This window comes from Onychostoma macrolepis, chromosome 12 (genome assembly GCF_012432095.1).
Source record: "Onychostoma macrolepis isolate SWU-2019 chromosome 12, ASM1243209v1, whole genome shotgun sequence".
Lineage (NCBI taxonomy): Eukaryota > Metazoa > Chordata > Actinopteri > Cypriniformes > Cyprinidae > Onychostoma > Onychostoma macrolepis.
Window position 1 is genome coordinate 28,279,197 of NC_081166.1, and position 19,769 is coordinate 28,298,965.

At 37.0% G+C, this 19,769-nt stretch overlaps 2 protein-coding genes across 3 annotated transcripts in view; one reads left to right on the forward strand and one right to left on the reverse strand.

The window, feature by feature from the left end:
- Positions 1-716: 716 nt before the first annotated feature.
- Positions 717-7,541, reverse strand: dhrs7cb (dehydrogenase/reductase (SDR family) member 7Cb). Of its 2 annotated transcripts, none has more exons than XM_058793775.1 (7): positions 7,383-7,541; positions 6,382-6,538; positions 4,760-4,872; positions 3,570-3,780; positions 3,391-3,483; positions 2,589-2,750; positions 717-1,580 (listed from the first exon to the last, which is right to left on the reverse strand). In XM_058793775.1, exons 2-7 carry the CDS (start codon positions 6,533-6,535, stop codon positions 1,369-1,371), a joined length of 945 nt encoding a protein of 314 aa, XP_058649758.1. In that variant the 5' UTR covers positions 6,536-6,538; positions 7,383-7,541; the 3' UTR covers positions 717-1,368. The 2 variants fall into 2 exon arrangements, with proteins under 2 accessions (XP_058649758.1, XP_058649759.1); XM_058793776.1 differs by having other exon boundaries at positions 6,382-6,535; positions 7,383-7,516.
- A 1,255-nt stretch (positions 7,542-8,796) lies between these two features.
- Positions 8,797-19,769, forward strand: part of mprip (myosin phosphatase Rho interacting protein) — a 61,758-nt gene continuing 50,785 nt past the window's right edge. Inside the window, exon 1 of the mRNA XM_058792959.1 lies at positions 8,797-9,682. Within this exon, the coding sequence (XP_058648942.1) occupies positions 9,560-9,682 (123 nt within the window). The 5' untranslated portion in view covers positions 8,797-9,559. The remainder of the gene's footprint in view (positions 9,683-19,769) is intronic.

A 19,769-nucleotide genomic window follows, 5' to 3' on the forward strand; every position in this document is an offset into this window, starting at 1 on the left:
AAGAATGTTCCATAAACATTACTATAAGAATGCAGTATAGAATGTAGAATGAAGTATATTGTTTCCACCATTATTGCTCAGAATTAAAGATATTGTTCATTGAACTCATGCTGACCTTTTGTGACAACATGCCCCGATAGGACTATTATAGCTAAATTAGACAGTAAATCAATTTGAAATATATGAAACAGCAAAAAAAATTAAATGTATGTTATATATAAACATATTTTTTTGGTCATACTCATGCTAATTTGCTGCAGTACTTTGGTTGTTGACAGCAATGTTGTAACAGGCCAGGACTGAAGTTGCTTTGCAATGTTAGTTGATTGTCTCTAATATCATAATACCATAACATAGCTATTAAACCCTGTTTTTGTGTTTACAGTATATGACAATAACAATTTGAACACTAGTTTAATTATATAACAGACATGTATTAATTGTATTATTCATATGCTTTATGAAAGCCTGAATCTGAATATCAGTACACCTCATCAAGCACATGTTTATACTGTGTCTCTGTTATCTTCTGGTGTATGTCAGTCATAAGTGTGTGTTTGGCTTGTGCTTACTGCCCTCTTCAGGTGCAACAGTGCTGCTGTTCCATCACTAGGTGCCACTAGGTGCTGATAGTGAGTCGCATCACCGCAGCTTTATATGTGATCTCTACATACTTGATGCACAGTACAAAAAAGACACAGAAAACACAACAAGCATTTAAATTGTACTATTTTAGTTTATCTTATTCTTAAGTTAAATGGATGAAGAATAATCATTTTCAAGGTCTTTTCACTGGTGAATTTTGAGATTTTAGATTATTTTGCTTCCATATCATGTCTTCTTTCAGATTAGAGGAAATAAAACATCTAAAATGCACATTTAAGTGTTTATTTTATTGCAGCTTGTCTATTTGCATCTGTAGATTTCCATTCTTTAAAGAGTTTTTTTTTCTTTCTCTTACATACAGCAAACTTTACAGTCTTATTCCTATCTATTTTCTGAAGGCTTTTACAGAGGGGCTTGTTCATATATCATTCATACTGATTTAAACAACATTTTATTCCTATAAATATGATGAAAATGTCTTTGTTTTCTGATGTATGGAGTGATAAAAAGAGAAATGCAAAATCCCCTCTGGAAAGACCAATAACATGTCTACAAATTTCTGATTTCTGTTCTGGAAATGTATGCAAATTAGACAATGCCTAATTTGCATATTTAAACATACCATTCCAGAAAGCTTAATAGAAAACAATTGCACTGGGATTAATCAACTGGGAAAGTATGATATCCATTGTTTAATACACTTGTAGTGTTCTGCCTCGATCACGTAGCAGTTCAAAGCTGATGAAAGCCTGGCGTCTGTCTTTATTTCAGCTGCTCGGCCATAGCTCCGTCCTTCACGCCGGCGGCCACCACAGCGAAGAAGAAGCTGGGCAGCAGCGAGCGGATGTAGAGGGCGACCCACGGCACGGGATGGGCGAGGAGGACCTCTCGATTCTGCCGGTTCACCGTCCTCACGATCTCGTGGGCCAGACTGCTGGGAGTCACACCGTGAGTGTTCAGCTTACCAGAGATGTCTGGAACAAGACTGGAGTCAGTGGATCTGCTCCAAAACCTGAAGAGCAGCCCATGCTATTTATTGCCTACATAGACTGCTGCCTTCTAAGGAACCGTATTAGAGTCAGATTTGGAACGATCTACATAGACAACCAGTCTGTGCTTCATACAAATAGAACAGAGTCTGATTTTAGCAGCTGCTAATCTAACTCTACTCTAATAAGCATAAATAGACAGTAATACTGGGTTAATTACTATTATTAGATTGAACTGTGTTTTAATCAAAATGTTTTCCAGCCTGTTGATTGGTCAAAACGTGCCAAAATGTGAAAAACAAAATAATAAAATAAAAAAACTGAACACCTGAAAAACATGAAAATTAATGAACGAATAAATAACTAACTAAATAAAATAAAATTTTCATCGATTTTATGTATTTTTCTGTATGTAAATATTGTATTTATATACAATATATATATATCATATTATATAAGTCATCTGAACATAATTTTTTGTGCCACTTTAACTGCTTGATTGAGTGACATTTTCTTCATTTTAATATATATATATATATATATATACGTATGTATGTGTATATATATTGTATATGTATGTGTATATACAGTATATATATATATATATATATATATTTATTTTATTTTTAATACGCAATCTAATATATTTAAGTATTTCATGTATACTTCAATAAAATGTATGAATCACACTTCTGTCAAAACCAAGCCTATACCTACCCAATCTGGCAACACTCTATAGTGCACCTATGATGCCTTAAAGTCCTGTCTACACAGGCTGGTTTCTCACTAGGTTTCTGGACCAGAGCAAAGGTGTGACACTGACAGAGACTAGCAAACAGGTTTGTGATGCAATTAGTGTAGCACATACGTCAGGAACCAGATGTATCTGAGGGTGTATGTCAGCATTTTTACTGTACAAAATGAACAAGTAGCTACACTGATACTTTGGATAATTGAGCATTGCTGTGACTCAGTGCCAGTCGGGTTACTCACAGGCCCAGAGGCGGTTGGTGGGCGGCGTTTGGGAGGGAGCACCGTTCTCTGCTCCTGCATTAATGAAGGTGTGGCTGATGGTGCTGACAGAGATCCCGTACTCCTCCACCTCTGCTCTCAGACAGTCAAAGAACGCCTGGACTGCATGTTTGGACGCGGCATCTGAAAACACATCAGATGCAAAGTAGTTCCGATGCAAAGTTATTTAATTAATACCTTATTTGCATATTTTGCTCAATTTGAATGGGTGCCGTCAGAATGAGAGTCCACACAGCTGATGAAAACATCACAATAATCCACAAGTAATCCACACCACTCCAGTCCATCTGTTAACGTCTTGAGAAGACAAAACCTGCATATTTGTGAGAAACAAATCCATCATTAAGATGTTTTTAACTTCAAACCGTTGCTTCTAGCTAAAATATGATATAATCATATAATCCATAATCTATAACAATGCTTCCTCCAGTGAAAAAGTATATCTCCTGTTGTCTCTCACATCAAAATCCACCCGCATATTTGTTCAGAGCTGTTTTGGCTTGTAAACAGTGCTTGATCTGTGCAGATTTCTCTCCTGATTCAGACCAGACGAGCTTTTCACTGGATGAAGTGTTATTATGGATTATGGACTCGTATTTTAGTTAAAAATGTCTGTTTGTTACAAGCACACAGATTTGTGCTTTACAAGACATTAACTGATGGACTGGAGTGGTGTGGATTATTGTGATGCTTGATTGGACTCTCATTCTGACGGCACCCATTCACTGCAGATTGGTGGGAAAGTGATGGAAGTGACTCTTACAGCATGTTCGGAATGGTAGAGCCAGTTTCCCTTGGATGCTGTTGACCAGCACAAACTGACCCGTCCGTCTCGTGATCATTAACGGAAGAATGCCTGCAACAAAAACAAGCAGCGCTTTAACATTCTTTCCGCCAATAAACCGTCTGCATGTTCCTCGCTGTGTTTCTGCAGCCGTCTACCTTTGGCCAGTGTTATGGGCCCAAAGTAGTTGACGTCCATGACAGTTTTGTCCATCTCCAGAGAGAGATTCTGCACCGGTGCTTTGACCTTCATGCTGCTGTTGCATATCAGCGCATCCACACAGCCGTAACACTCGCCAATCTCTGTGATCACATCCGAAATGTTCTCCATATCGCTGAAGTCCAGCAGCACCAGCTTGGGTGTGAAAGTCTGAAACAGGAAGTATAGACAGTAGGAAGCCAGATGCCACATTAATGCTTGAAAATACTTTTAGAATTATTTTGGAGGTCAGTAATGTGTGTGTGTGTGTCAGTGTGTGTGTGTGTGTGAACATATATATATATATATATATATATATATATATTATAAACTGAATTTTAAAATATATTCAGATAGAAAATTATTATGATTATTAAGCTATTAAGTTTTAAGCTTATTACTAATAATATACAATATTACTGCTTTTACTGTCTCTTGGATTAAATACATGCAGAATTGGTGAGCAGAAGAGTTCATTATATTTAGATTTGTTTACTGGAGAAAGAAGAAGAAGAAAAATTGAATAGTTTTGGTGCACTATTTTTTTAAGCATCATAGAATGTTCTAGTATATATTTTATACAGGACCATAAAAAAAAATTTTGGAGGGGGGATGGGGTTAATATTTTCCAAGCCATTGATTGTTCAAAATATTAAATAAATTTAAGTCTTTAAAAGTAAAGTTGAGATTAAAAGAGCATGTGGGTTTAATAGAATTGTTTAAAATAAATATCTTATGCAGTTTTGCCTCTCAAGTAAGGTATTTTTACTGGAGAAAAATGGTGTTCTGCTGTGTTCTTTGATCATATCAGTACTGAGTGCTTTTAATGATTTACTGTCCTTATATACTCCAGCCATAATTTAATAGGTGTTTGCTTTTTAATAGCATTTGGAAATGCAACATTTGTCATGGCAGTATGATTATGACAAAATAAATGAAGTCAACATGTTGTCTGAAACAGCAGTATTTTAGGAGACTCGTGGACATTCGGCTGTCAGGAGGAAATCCTGCCATTGTTCATGACAGAGGAAGAAACGCTGACAGAGACAAAGACACGGCCTGAACTATGAAAATCCTGAAAGTGAAGAGAGCGAGTGATCACAGTGACAGGCTTGCTGATGGTTTCTGTCTTTGGGACTTTAATACTCACTTTACTGGGGTCTGATCCACTGCACAGAGAATCATGCAGAGATTCAAGCTTATCCCAGCTCGGCCCGCACAGAACCAGCCTCGCACCGCCTTCATGAAACAGTCTGGCACATTCTGACAAACACAGGACAGAGACAGGATCAGAGGATGGAAGATACATGCAATGCAAATCAAGTTTGGCCAAAATGGAACACTAATAACATAATATGTTTTCTGAAAAATGTTTTAAAATTAAGTGAGTTTTTGCTGAAAACACAAAAAAAATATGCCACTGAGGTCAGAAAAATAAACTTAATTTAAAGTGAAATATATGAAAGCTTGCTTCTGCCAGGATAAACATTTTAAAGGTAATTGTGCCTTTTCATTTCACAACTCTGACTTTTTTTCTTGCTTTTCTTAGAATTGAGAGAAGTAAACTCAGAACTGCAAGATATAAACAATTGCAAGCTATAAACTTGCAAATTAAAAAACAAACAAAAAAGAGTCTAAACTGCGAGATAAAAAGTTGCAGTTATTTTTATTTTTTAACCTGTGCTGGAAATGGGCTTCCAGTGTAAACTAGCTTATTTTTCTGACCTTATTGAAAGATGATATTTAAAGAAATTTTAAGCTTAATATATTATGCTATTTTGATGTATTTTGATTTAAGAACGTTTAGATATTTGTACTGGAAAACAAGATAAAAGTACTGAGTAAAAAATATCATTTTTAGCAGTGTACAGTAGCAGAAAGAATGGAGGATCTGCAGATAGTGTCATGAAATGCAGCCTATCCTTAGTAAAACATGATAAAAGTGTTATCTGCTCGTTCCTTTCAGAGACGAATATCTGACCCAATCACAACACAGAAACCCCACAATCCCATCAGTCTGAGCGCACACAGCTCACGTTTAATCAGCCTTTATGCTCTCTGCTTTCTTTCAGACTCACACGGACTGCTCTTTGTCCTCTGTACAGATGTATTGATGAGATCCTTTCACTCCAAACCCAAACCTATCACACACTGAACTGTACACATATACTCCAAATAATATGCTATGATAACAAGCCTTGGTTTTGCTTCCATTAATAACATTAACAAAAAGTATTACATTCTATAATGTTTAACAGATCAAATGTCACTTTATGATAAAAAAAGTATTTAAAATAAATAATTTTTATAGATTTGTGTTTACAACAAGAATATTTTATACAGTTTATTTTGTTTTAAAAGTATTTAAATCTGGAGAAAAACTGATCTTTGAAATTAGAAGTGAGTGTTTTTAATGATTAATGTCTTTCGAATTACACCCATAATTTTACTTTTTAGTACCATTTAAAAATGTAATAATTACTCATGGCAGCATGTTTATGACAATCAAAAAATTGTCAAATTTAACAAAAAACAAAAAAAATTTGGGTGGACCATGGGTGAACCATCATAACATATTCTCATAAAACATCAAAAGAATTTATATGGTTCCATGAAGAACCTCCAATATCCATGGAACCTTTTCACTGGACAAAAGGTTCTTGAAGATTATTAAAATGTTCTTCACACTAAGAAAAAATGACCAAGTTTTATACTGGCTTTGTTTAATTTTGTGGTGAAGTAGTAATTAATAGAACTTCAATTAAGCATTACCACTTCCCATCCCGGACACGGCGTCTGTGATCACCACAACTTTGTTCCGCACCATGGACTTGGACATGAAGCGCATGACCTCATTGTAAACATAGTAAACTCCAGCGAACACCACGATCAGCAGCGGCAGCACCATAAACGATGGGATACCCATCTTCTGAAAACCAAGAAAAATTAAATAAAACCTTTGCATGTGAGAATACAAGAAATGATCCTGCATTACTTTCTAAACTGGAATGATCCACAAGTAATCCACACCACTCCAGTCCATCAGTTAACATCTTGTGAAGCAAAAAGCTACATGTTTGTAAGAAACAAATTTTAAACCATACTGTTGCTAAAATAATCCATAATAACGCTCCCTCCTTGTCCCTCACATCAAAATGATGAAGGATTTGTTTCTTACAAACATGCAACTTTTGGCTTCACAAGATGTTAACTGATGGACTGGAGTGATGTGGATTATTATGATGTTTTTATCAGCTGTTTGGACTCTCATTCTGACGGCACCCATTCACTGCAGAGCATCCACTGGTGAGCATGTGCTACATTTCTCCAAATCTGATGAAGAAACAAACTCATCTACATCTTGGAAAGCCTGAGGACATTTTCAGCAAATGTTTATTTGTGTGTGAACTATTTGTTTAACAAATGCTGATCAGCTGTATACAGTATTGTGTGTCACTAGTTCCATAAAAGTGTGGCTGAGGACAAGATCTATAAATAGCCAAGCTCTCGCCACTGCCACTGGACACACAAGAAGCACATATTTGGACATACATGAAAAGAATAGATGTGCCTCTCTCACTGTTACTGTATTCAGGGATTTAACCAACAACCATTTTGTTGCTTTTTAACAAAACATTTCCAAGTCCAACACAAGCAACAGTGTCACAGATAGATTAACGCCTGACCAGCACCGATATATAGCGCCAGTCAACAGCATACACACTAACCTACATGCAGGCGACCGTAATCTGTTTTATTTTCAGTGTACTTACAGTGTGTGTAAAGAGTTAAGCCAGCCTTCAGAGGAAATGTGTGTTGTTGTCCGGTCAGGAAAGCAGACAGAAGCCTGCCGTCCTCCCTGTTCATTCAGAGCCAGTGGCAGCCGGGGAACTCGTCCGGATCACGGCTCTTTTAATAGCATGTGGCTGAGCCACTGTTGTGAATACTATCTCAGGCACGTAGAGAGGCATTCAAGGTTACCTTGAGGTTCTATCTATATTACATTGTACAAAATTATACATTTTAAGGTGTCTTTGTTACAATACATATACTTTATAGTTAGAAATAGGGATTGGTTTAGAGTTAGTTGCAGTTATGCATAACGTACTGTTATTAATACAGTAAGTAAATGTAACATGTAATGTGGACACTGTAAAATAAAGTGTTTTTTTATTTTATGTAAAATATTGTTAAAGTGCACAATTTTTGTTTTTTTATAGATTTTAAAATTTTATTTTATTGATAGTGCATATGTCAAATATTGTTAAAATGTACAAATTTAATATTTTTTTAGTAGATTTTTACATTTTATTTTATTGATAGTGCATATGTAAAATATTGTTAAAATGCACCATTATTTATGCTATTACACTGAAAAATAAACAATTTTCCAGAAACTATTTTCACTCAGAATTTACAAGTAAAGTTATTTACAAAGAAACAGCAAATAACACATATGTAATTTTGAAATGTTTTTCTTGTAAAGCCTTTATTTATTTAATTTTTACAGTGCACATAAGCAGTTTAACATATTACGGAATTAATTTGTGGGTCAACTGTTTATAAGACCTACTGGATTACATAATAAATTAGCCTACACAATAAAGATAAACAACAGTTTCAAAATATATTTAATTTTCAATATTTAAATGTTCAATATTTAATAATCAAGTGCCATATGAAAGCAAAACACTTTAATTCAGCAAAGATCAAATTATATTAAACTAAATTAAAAGAGGAAACCAAAAAATGTATGCTCACTTTATTGAGCTCTTGAAACAAGATTCTGTTGTTATGGATTCAGTCAATGAATGAATCAAAAAATGTTATAATAAGCAATATCCCATAAAATAAGCAACATCCTTTCAAATGTTAGTATATTGTATAGACGTGAATGATGTTAATGTGTAACTGCAATGGCAAAGATAAACCGTTTGTTTTGGAATTTCTTGTGAAAAGGTTTTGTCTCTTAGTATGCATATAGAAAATAACAGGAAAGCATTGAGAAATCTGTACATTTTTCATTATTATTTAATAACTGCATTATTATTTATTTATTTGTTATCCCAGATGCCATTTTTAATTTATAGGCTACTCCTTTTGTCCAGAATTGTGCACATGTTCACTAGTGTCCACAGGGTGGATATCTATCTTCGCTCCGGGACTGTCCAGCTCTCGCGCTCCGAACTCTCGCGAGAGAAAATGAAATTCCAGCAGCAAATCTACGAGCTCGCGACCTCCCTCCATTGGGAAAGCTCGAGCGCGACTGAGGGGAGAGAAAACTGCCCCTCGCTAGCCTGGAAAAGCTTCGAAACGACGCGTTTATCGCAGCTCGTGGAGCCGTAAGGTTCGAGCTAAGACATGCACGGTACCGGCGGAGGATAACATGTCAGGTTCGCCGAACATTGGGATTTTTAACGCTCCGCTAAACGAGCAGGGGGAGAGGCTTCATTAGCGAGCTAACTGACGCTAGCAGTCAACTGCGTGAAAACTTCGAGCCTGAGAGAGAATTTGCCATTGGGATTGAAAACCGGGATACCTCACCAGCGTTTTTTTTCTTTTTCTTCCATCGCTTCCTAGAAGGTCCAGCTTCATTTGACCGGAGGAACGCGTGAAATAATCGCTTTGTTTACCGCTTGCACAATTCCAGCATTGATTCGCGCAGAAATGAGATTAGAGAGTCGCTTTGTGAGGCCAGGCCATGAACTCAAGCACATCAGCCAAAACACTGAGCAGGCCTGTTAACTAGAGATCTGCTTACATAAACTACTCACATTCTGATTAGTTTGGCTGCTGCAAAGGAGATTCGAGGAGTAAGTTAAAGCTGCTGTTACCGGTCATGTTTTGCATGACGACCGTGTCAAGAATCGGATGAAAGAGCGTCGGGATCATTGCTGTCTGTCTTCTTTTCGTTGCTGGGATTTGAGACGCGCACAAATAGAGGAATAAGATGTCTAGTGCAAAGGAAAACACGTGTAGGAAATTTCAAGCGAACATTTTCAACAAAAGCAAATGTCAGAACTGCTTCAAGCCTCGAGAGCTGCATCTTCTGACGGACCAGGATCTCAATCAGGTATGAACGGCTCGTTCCAGTCAGCTGATGGTTATATCACTCCGAATGCGTTCATGTGAACGGCTAAAAGCGAAATGGCTCGTTCGACTTAGTGATTGTAGACAGTGAAGCTGACAATTGATTTCCATTAGCTGACAGCGCTTTATCGATCGGTTTGCGGTGAGCACTAATCAGCCTTTTAGGCTCATTTTGTTTAGAAAGGGTTTTGTCCTTTTAACTTTAAACTGATGTTATGATAGGGTTTTGACGAGGCTTTTTACAGTGTTTTAGTGGCGCATGCAAGTAATTTTATTTTTAATGATTCTTCACGGATGCTTGTGACTGATCTAATGTATTTACTGTATATGTATTTTCAGTTGCGCAAAGGCGGTTGGAACGCTGTAATTTATTGACCAATCAGAAGTCAGCAGAGATCTACTCCTGATTTCTGATTGGTCAAAACCGCGTTCCAGCCGTTCTTTAATCTCTGTCGCTGCTCCGCTCCAAATCTAGTAGAAGAATGGCAATTATTTTGTTTAATAAAATGAGGTTTAATGAAATGTGTTTCGAATATTTATGTCTAGTAAGCCTATGTATTTCATGGATCAAAGTTGAATCCCTGTTGAAATTATTTCAATTTTGTGTTGATAGCGCAACATTGTTTCAACATTTGTTTTTCATACAGATCTTGTTAAAATTTCAGATTTGATTTAGAAGTATTTCGGTAGCCTTTTACAACCATTTAGCACTTAGTATTGTTTCAGTGTTAAAACTGTGTTGATACAACAACTAAAAATTGTTTAAACTATTTTGGCGTTAAAGGCCAATCACATTCCAGCTGACTATATTTACAATATGGCTACCATTTAACACCCACTTTGGTCATTGTTCTGTACATTGGCTGTATGTAAAAACCTTCCAGTTGAATATTTCTAAGATGTAAAGGCATTATTTTCTGCTTGAGGAAACTTTTAATTATAAGACAAAGTTTGTCAGAACCAGGGGTGCATTTTCCAAAAGCATTGTTAGCTAAATGTAGTCGTTAGTTCCATTGAACTCTATTGGAAATGGTGGAACTTGTGACCATAGTTTCTTTTGAGAAATGCACCCCAGAGCATTTCCAAACCTTGTCAGGATTACAGGTACTTTATAACTTTGATGCTGGAGATTGGGAAATAATTGGCCGTCTCCGTGCGTTTCTGGATGTGTGTGATGTGAGCTCATGTTGGAGTCCATTTCTTAAAAATCCAATGTATTTCCCCTCCTCTAATTATCTTATTCAGTGAAAGAAAGCTTTGGCTAATTGCATGAAAACACAAACTGTGACCATATTTCCATATGAGCTCTTGAAAGAGAATGAATGAGAGGAAACGTTTCAGACCATAACGGCCTGTTGTGTTTTTTTAATTGATCCCATACTCTTCAGAGCCGTCGAGCGACGTCAGCATCCTCCAGCATGTGTGTGTTGTGGTTTGAGTGAGATTACCAACGGTTAACCCGTTCTGTGCCAGATTCATGAGTCATTGTTATGGATTACATCACTCGCTAATCCCACTAAAATGACCCAATATTCATTACTAAACCAAACCCTTTTGGGCTCTGGTACTGTGTAACAGTCATCTTCAGACATTCATGATTTTGACAACAGTATTACCAAATGTTCCGATTATACTCGGACCATATGTTTAGACCAAGTGCATTCTCCACTTTTAATATAAAATGGAAATTAAAGCGCTGGTTCAGCCATTATGTTTAGGGCTGCAGCATGTTGTTCGTGAAAGCTTTTATTCCCTCCGTTGAAAGTCTATACGATCAAAGCTTTGACACTCAAAGTTCATAATTAATTCAGAATTAATTTAAGCTTTTATTCATATATATAAACATTGATCTACACATGTACATAGAGCTCATCGAATATGGTCAAACATGCGTGCTTGATGTGAGTTACGTAAGGTTATGACTGATCAAACTGACATCAGAAACTCCATGTGTCAGATGTGCCATTTGTACACGGATCAAATCTAATGTTTCTGCATCATCTTTTCTGTTACCTGGCAAAGCAGAATATTCCAGTCCCACTTGTTTGCCTCCGTTTTGCCAAGAATGCCTTGAGCATTTTGAAATGTTTGTCTTATTCTGTTGATTAGTAAATAACTGTCAAATGTAGTTTACCTTCATAACTTTCCTATTTCAGAGACTGATGTGCCTCTTAGGGCTTGTTTCTGAATCTGGCACATTTCCTCCTTTAGTTTGGTTTGTTTTGGCATATATGAACACCGCAGCTATGCTTAGATCTGCATCAAAATGGAACAAAAAATCAGTCCGAGATCTCCTGAAATGAGGTGGTCTTGGTCCGATTGAAAACCAACTGTGCAGCAGTTCGGTTTTGGTGAAAAAGCAATCCGACTGAACGAACAAGGCTTGATTGTCAATCCATCTTGATGTATGACGCTGTGAGGAACGTAAACAGGTGCACCCTGACCAATAAGAGGACACTTTACTCCCATGTGACTTGCATAAACACTTTTTGATACACTTTGAAATAGGGATGCACGATATGAAAAATTTTAACTGATACCGATAATTAAGTCCTTCTCATGGCCTATACCGGTAACTGATGAGTTCACATTTTTGGTATAATTTTCATATAATCTGCAGTTTGTGCACCCAGGAGAATACAAAATCTAAGATGCACTGATGAACCTGATATTTTAGTAGCTCTGGCCTAATTATAATAGCAAACATCAGTCCTGACTCTTCAAATGTTTTTATTTTTTGTGTAAGGCTCCACAATACTAACAGAAATGGTTTAACAGAGCTATGACAGAACTATGGTTTATCTGCAATTAAAAACAAATTTATATTCAAATATTTCATGCATAAAGAAATGCATCTATTCAACCTTTTTAGTGCATGAGGATGAGGAATTTATATAGGAACTTTAAGCAACAGCTGAGAATGGAACGGCTACGTTGACCGGAAGTAAGCTGTTACACCGAACATAAAACATCATTAAGCAACCTAAACAAGACGGAGCAGTCATTTATTTAAATACAAATGGATTATGAGGAGGATGTTTAGGCAATAATTACATTGTTCTCTTCATATATCTTTAGTCTCAGTGCTACTTGAGGTGCTGTTGCTAACAGCAGACATATCTTTGTACAAACAAAAAAAATCGTTAAAATTAGCTTAAGTTTAAAACATAATCAACACAGATTAAATGAAAGACTAATGGTAGAATCGTATACTGATGGAATTAAATGGTATATACCATAAAACGCAACATTTAACTACATAAGCTGTCACGTTGTAACGACTACGGCAAAGCAGCTGTTCTCCGCTAGTAGACGGTTACATTAGAATGCCACGAAGTAGCAGCTGAAGTCACGAACTAACAATATGACGTTGGAATGCTGTTGCCGTTCCAGCAGTGGAGGCTAGGGCTGGGTATCGATTCAGATGTCCCGATTCGATTCGATTTCGATTCGCAAGCTCTCGATTCGATTCTCGATTTTTTTTATTACATTCAGTGAATATAGTTTTAAGACAAAAGCTATTGCTATTTCTAAAAAATTAACAGTAAACACAGTTTACAAATGGTGAATTAATAAAAAGAAATTAAGACCCACAGGCCTGTATTTTAAACCTATTCTTTTTTTGTATAGGGTCCTTTCTTAAACAATAATAGAGCCCTATTAAATGTTCTTAATTTTTCGGGTAATCAGATGAAGGCATAAAACATTCATTTAATTTATCCTAATCAAATGAAAATTAAACCCTTTTATTTTTTGGCAAACAAAATGCTGCACAAAGGTTTACTGTTAAAATTAAAAAAACAAATGTGATTATTCCTTTATTAATATTTATTATTAGTAGTAGTAGTAGCAGCATTGAGTCTTAAGCTCTTAATGTTAAACTAAACTTTTATTTTGACAGGTTGCCGTGAGGAACTTTCAGCTGCTGTGTATCATGTGATATGACGGTAGTTTTCTCAAATTAAACTGTAAAATGCTAATGAAATGACTCTCAGAGCAGCAGTGTGTTAATATCATCATATAGTGAGACGGCAGAAGATGAAAACACCGCGAGCGTCGTCCGCGCTTATTAAGTGTGTAGTAAACAAAATAGTGCGTCGCGCCATCCGCCATTCATTCATTCATTCATTCATTCATTCATTGCAGAAATCATGGCGCCTTATGCGTGATATCAAATGCTTCCACAGATTTATAGTATTACTATAGCATTTCACCCGAGCATTACCAATCACGCGTATGGCTTTGTTCTTGGTTCTCATCAACAGTATCTCCGCCATGATAAGCACTGAATGAATGACAGGCTTTCTGTTGTAACATCGCGCATCGGTAAATAAGGGTGACGTCTAGTGGAGAAGACTAATGATAAGAATCACATTAATTAGATCTCATTTTAAATGTGTGCTGAAATAAATTCGGGAAAAGATCGATTCGCGGCTTTTGAGAATCGATATCGAATCGACGTCATTAAAAAAACGATTAATCGAAAAATCATTTTTTTTTGCCCAGCCCTAGTGGAGGCGATGCTTAAAGTCCCTAATTATTATTTTCTTTTAATACAGCTTCGCCGCGATGACGACCTTTCAAGTGAGATATAAGATTTGTGTTAAAACTTGACGCCTTTTTTCCTCCTCTCGGAATCCTTACTCAACATGAGTTGCAAATAGCAATGGTATTGTCCTCCTCTGCCACCGAGAAAAACTTCCAGACTGGCGAAGACATGTTCACAGATGATGACGTAATGAGCGCGACACAAGCTGAGAGTCACTGCAGTTTAAAGCTGCAGTCACTTGCACTCGGAAAGTGGATGACTCTCAGATAAATCAGACTGATTGATTGATTTACCAGCAAGAGTACTTTATCGGATCTAGTTATCGGATTTCATTTATTTATCATTTATTACCGATAAATATCGTGCATCCCTACTTTGAAATGTTGCTGTGTGAAAGCAAACAAATCAAGAAATAAAATGCAACATTGTAACCGTGTTAAGTTCCTGCTCCGTAACAAAGCAAATGTTCTACAAGTCTGAAAATAACCTTAATTTTAATAGCTAGAAGGTTGACCATTGTGGATATATGTAATCTATAAGTTAAAATATATGTACACAATTGAATTATCTGGTCTTCTATGTAATTTACAGAGGAAGTTGAATATTACAGTACACGTTGGATGTTTGAGTCAAACAGTTCCTTTGTGGAAATGTTGGCAGCACATAGTCATTTACTCACCCGGGGGTAAAAGGCTTTCAAAATACTGTAATCTTCACAGACTCATTCCTTTAAGAATGCTCTTGACTTCTCTCAAGGCCTTCCAGAGCGAGCTCAGTGGAATTGACTCTATGGAAACAGATTTAAATGCATTCCCTCTAAAAAGGCTTCTCATGTCATATTTTCATGTATATTCTTATTTGTAGAATATATTTGTCACATATAGGATCATGTCACACTGAACACTGGAGTGATGGTTGATGAAAATTCAGCTTTGCATAACAGGAATAAATTAATTTGAATATATATTAAATCAGAAAACCTTTATTTTAAATTGGTTTTTTTTCCCTGTATTTTTGATCATATAAATGCAGCCTTGATGAGCATAATGGACTTCTTTAAAGAAACATCAACAATCTTACTGAACATTTGAAGGGCAGTGTGTATATATAACATTATCTGTGGTAATCATAACATTTTAGCATATTATATTAAACCTAACATTTCCAGGAAACCTAAACCTAACAGTTCCGGAAGCTTTTAAAATATTTTTTGTGAAGGTGGATTGTATTAGTATTGCTCGGTCCTTTCATGTAACACTTCATCAAAGATTTAATTTTGTGCTCAAGTTTCTCCCAATTTTGATACACTGCGTTGCACCTGAAGTTGCAGTGGCTAAATGAGAAAGCAATCATGCATCGAGTCTATTAAAAGAGATCAGCTCATATGGGATTTGGCTTTTATTAGCTCTACTGGACCAAATTTTTCATTTATTTTTCTGATTTTGAAAGCAAGACTGTTGACCTCTTAAGAAGCTTGAGCAGAAATTAAATTGCTAGAATATATTCCGGCTTCCTACTGCTCTCATTGTGAGAGCAACAGGAATCATACATGTATTGCATTTTTTACTTCAACGTCTAGCCTGCATGTTAAAATGGAAACTTGCATCAAGCGACCCAGTGTGATTCCCATGCAGAAGGAGGTCTGCTGTGAGCGGGCGGGACGGGGGCTTGTGAAAGGAAGTGCGTGTTGGGAAAGTGGAGCAGAGTTTCCCAGAGGTCGCTCCCACTTCTGAAGCTGCGGTTGGGCCCGGGGTGGGCGCTGGGTTCGTTTAGGCGGGGGGTAGAAGTTCAGGGTGAGTGCGTTCAGGGGATGCAGGGATAAAGTGGACCGCTGGGAGCCGACCGCCCTCAGGATTCAGCCTGGGAGGAAATTGGGAGTTAAACGTGATGCGGCTGGTGGGGCCGTAGGGTTAGACGTGAAGCTGGAGAGGAAGGAAAGCGCAGGGGTGTGCCGCTGCTCACATGCTGGAGTCACAGCTGTGTTTTGTTTTGCTTCCAATCCCCCACCTCTTCCAGAGAGGAAAACGGCTAAATTTGGTCCCCAGGTATCTGTTGTTTTAAAGATGTATTTATGGGTAGGGCTGGGAGAAAAAAAAAATCAATGCGCTGCGATTCTCTCTTTAGTGATTCTTGTAAACAGTTTTGTTTTAACAACAGGACAAGACATATGTCAAAATATGTCTGTGCATTCGTGTGGATGCAGCCTATCTGATCTGCTGCTGTCTGTGATGCCATCAGTAATAATCAAACAGCAATAATGCTTAGCAAAAGAGGCAGTGAACTGTCTGCTCTTTGTCTGGAAGCTTTAAAGAGAAACTTCAAGCACACTCAGATACTGAAAGCACTTTTTGTTTGTTGCTTGTAATGCATTTCTTTGTTCTCCTTCATTTTCTATTAGGGCTGGGTATCGGGTTCGATACTTTTTAGGCACCGACTGAATTGCCTCGATACAATCGAGTATCGAAAAACGTATTGTCGTTCAGTATCACACTTCGATACATAAGGGGTTAATCTCGTCAACGTCAGTGAGCCAATAAGCCTGCAGCACTAGGTGTGTTCGACTAGAAGTGGCGCCGCACAGATCGATTGGTGTTTGACATCCACGAGAGCGATTCGAAAGCATACGAAGCAGTCTGCTCTCTAAAGCTCTCTCGGTCCTGCGCAGAGCCGCGTTAAGTCGAACACACCTAGTTTACACCGGATACACTTGGAAATGTGGCTCACGTGAGGCTGTAGCGTGAAAGTGTCCCAACCCCCTTAAATGTATGGCTACGTTTACACTGGTGCGTTTTTGTTTACAAATGAAAAGGATTCTTGTCCATACTGGCATTTCAGAGAAGATCTCCGTCCATACTACATGATCGAAAGTGCCTGTTACATGACCATTCTTGCACATTGTAGCAGCATCATGCTACATAAGACAATAAATAATATTTATATTCCGCTTTTACTCAAAACTCACTTTAAACCACCATCAAGTGTTTGTAATAACTTCCATTTGCCGTCTTATGTGTGTTTTAGCCATGTAATGTTGCTGAAATATGTTATGTCCTCTTGAGTAAGAACAGTGATTGCGGAAGAGAGAAGGCTTATAACGTTATACATATCAGCAGACCGCGCTGGAAGGTGCTAATGCTTATCAGTAAATTAGTGGAAAATGTATAGAAATAATGATTCTGTCTGAGCTATGCATTTTAAAACGAACATGCACTAGTGTAAAAGTAGCCTTACAGATGTGTAAACTGAAAACTATTTGAGCTTTATTAAAATTATTTGCGCTGATTTATTGTGTTGGATGTTAGGGCTGAACGATTAATTGCATTTGCGATAATATCGCGATATGAAAAAACGCGATTTTTTTGCTAGTTTTGAGTAGCAATTGGGCGGGTTTTGTTGTGAAAACCTGGCAACTCTGGCACGCTACACGTGGAAATGTTTGAAAGCGTATAAGAACAAACGTACTTCAAAACGGCACATGGTTACGATGCATTTCATTACTGAAGACTTCGACCTTACGATAATATAGACTATATAAAAAAGATAGTAGGGCCTAAAACTAACTTTTTGCCACACCTGCAAATGGCATGTTAAAACTTTCCGGCGAAATTTCTTTTTTTTACCGGCCATGAAACTCTTTTGCAGGTAGTTATAACTACTACAATGACTAAACATATTTACTATGTTTTTAATTTGTCCTGCTACTCGTGTCTCTATTAAATGCATTTTCCCTCAATTTTACCTATTAATTATAGCCATTCAACATTACAGTATAATAGAAAGCCATTATTTTTAACATTTTATAGGCTTTGAAATATATAACAACTTTTGTGATTTTAAAACCATCATAAACATAAAGCAAACTATTAATTGTATATGCATAAACTTTACAGATTAATCTTTATTCAAGCTACAAAAGTTAATCAGCCTCTATAACAGTCCAATGGTTTCTCTTTGTCTTTTGTTCTTTAATTTACATCAATAACAGACTTTAGCAGGTTTCACTTTAAAAATCAGCGCTGTCTCTTTAAACGATGCACATGACGCGGATCTGTCACATCCAAGTCTTTACGGCCATTTAAGATTTTATAACTCACTTAAGACTACGTTTACAAGAACTAGGGCTGTCATGGTTAAGGAATTTCCCTTGCGGTAATTTTGAGTGGCGGTATGCGGTATTACCATATATATATATATATATATATATATATATATATATATATATATATATATATATATATATATATATATATATATATATATATATATATATATATATATATATATATATATATATATATATATATATATATATATAATCTGTGTATGTATGTTACGATGTAAGGAGGTCATATTCAGAAACCAATAAAACTGAAACTAAATCGCGTTGAAACAGGAAGTGAAGTAAACAGAAGAGAATGACAAAATAACGGTCCACATAACAAAACTTAAACCTGACAATAAGATCATTAGTATATTGTTAGCCTATATATATATAACAGTTAGTTCTGATCCTCGAATCTGACTGACAAGATACTTTTTCTGTTGATATTTCACCTGCGTGTTCTAGACGGCTGTCAGTCAGTGCAGCTTCATTGTTTCGCCTCAAGGTGGCGGCAAGAGACTGTCTTTGAGGGAGTCTTCATTCAACTACACGCTCAAAAGCGCAGATTCATTCAGAGATTTGTAATGAAACACGCTGTTTAAATCATTTTAACTTTGAGCGCCACTTTTAAAGGCTCAGCTGACCAGCAGAGCGTCGATGCTAAGACAGATTTCGCTTTCCTTGGACATGACAGCCTGTTTTCACAAATGACTCGGCCTGAAGGACAGACGCAGATAATCGCACGCGATCAGTCGATCTCTCTCTCATTCGCTGTCTGTTTAGGCTTGTTAAGTGCAAATTTACTGAGCCTCGGTGCAAATCAGCATGATACACATTGTTATCATTACTAATATTCAGTACACATGCACGAAGTGTAAAACAAGAAGGGCGTAACCTTACGAAAAAGAAAACACTGAAATATCGCGGTTGTTGCATTCTTCTGCGGTTATGCTTATCAATAGCGCGATATTGCGGTTATCGCGACAGCCCTAACAAGAACGCGCCAAAACCGCACATTTTGACATAATTGTGTGTTTTTGTCCGCTGAAGCGTTACTGGTGCGCTGTCTGAAGCGGCTCAGTGTATGTGTTCAGCCGAACTTGCAGCCTTTCAAACCAAGCTATGTGTCGCCACATTCTCAGGTTATAAAGAATAAAGAAGGGAAAAGTTAATCTTTCGAAATGAAGCAGCAAAATCTTCTCAAGGTAAAAGTTATTTTAACCGTGTCTAGGGACAAGCTGGCCATCACACTGCTCTGACCTTATCAGCCCGTTTGTATCCTATTATTTGATTCGCTCTTGTCGCTTATGACAGAACAGCATCACGATGATCTTGTCTTCGGTAAAGTTTTATTTGCTTGTCAGAAACAGTGAATCTCTTTAAAAACTGGCTGTTGTTTTCACTACATTGCGTTGTTAT

Excerpts from the sequence above, each read along its gene's own strand:
- dhrs7cb (XM_058793775.1), bottom strand. The coding sequence starts at position 6,535 with ATGGGTATCCCATCGTTTATGGTGCTGCCGCTGCTGATCGTGGTGTTC. Across the intron at positions 2,751-3,390 it reads TCTACCATTCCGAACATGCT|ATGCCGCGTCCAAACATGCA; the intron begins GTAAGAGTCACT and ends ATGTGTTTTCAG. Across the intron at positions 1,581-2,588 it reads CACCAACCGCCTCTGGGCCT|ACATCTCTGGTAAGCTGAAC; the intron begins GTGAGTAACCCG and ends GTCTTGTTCCAG.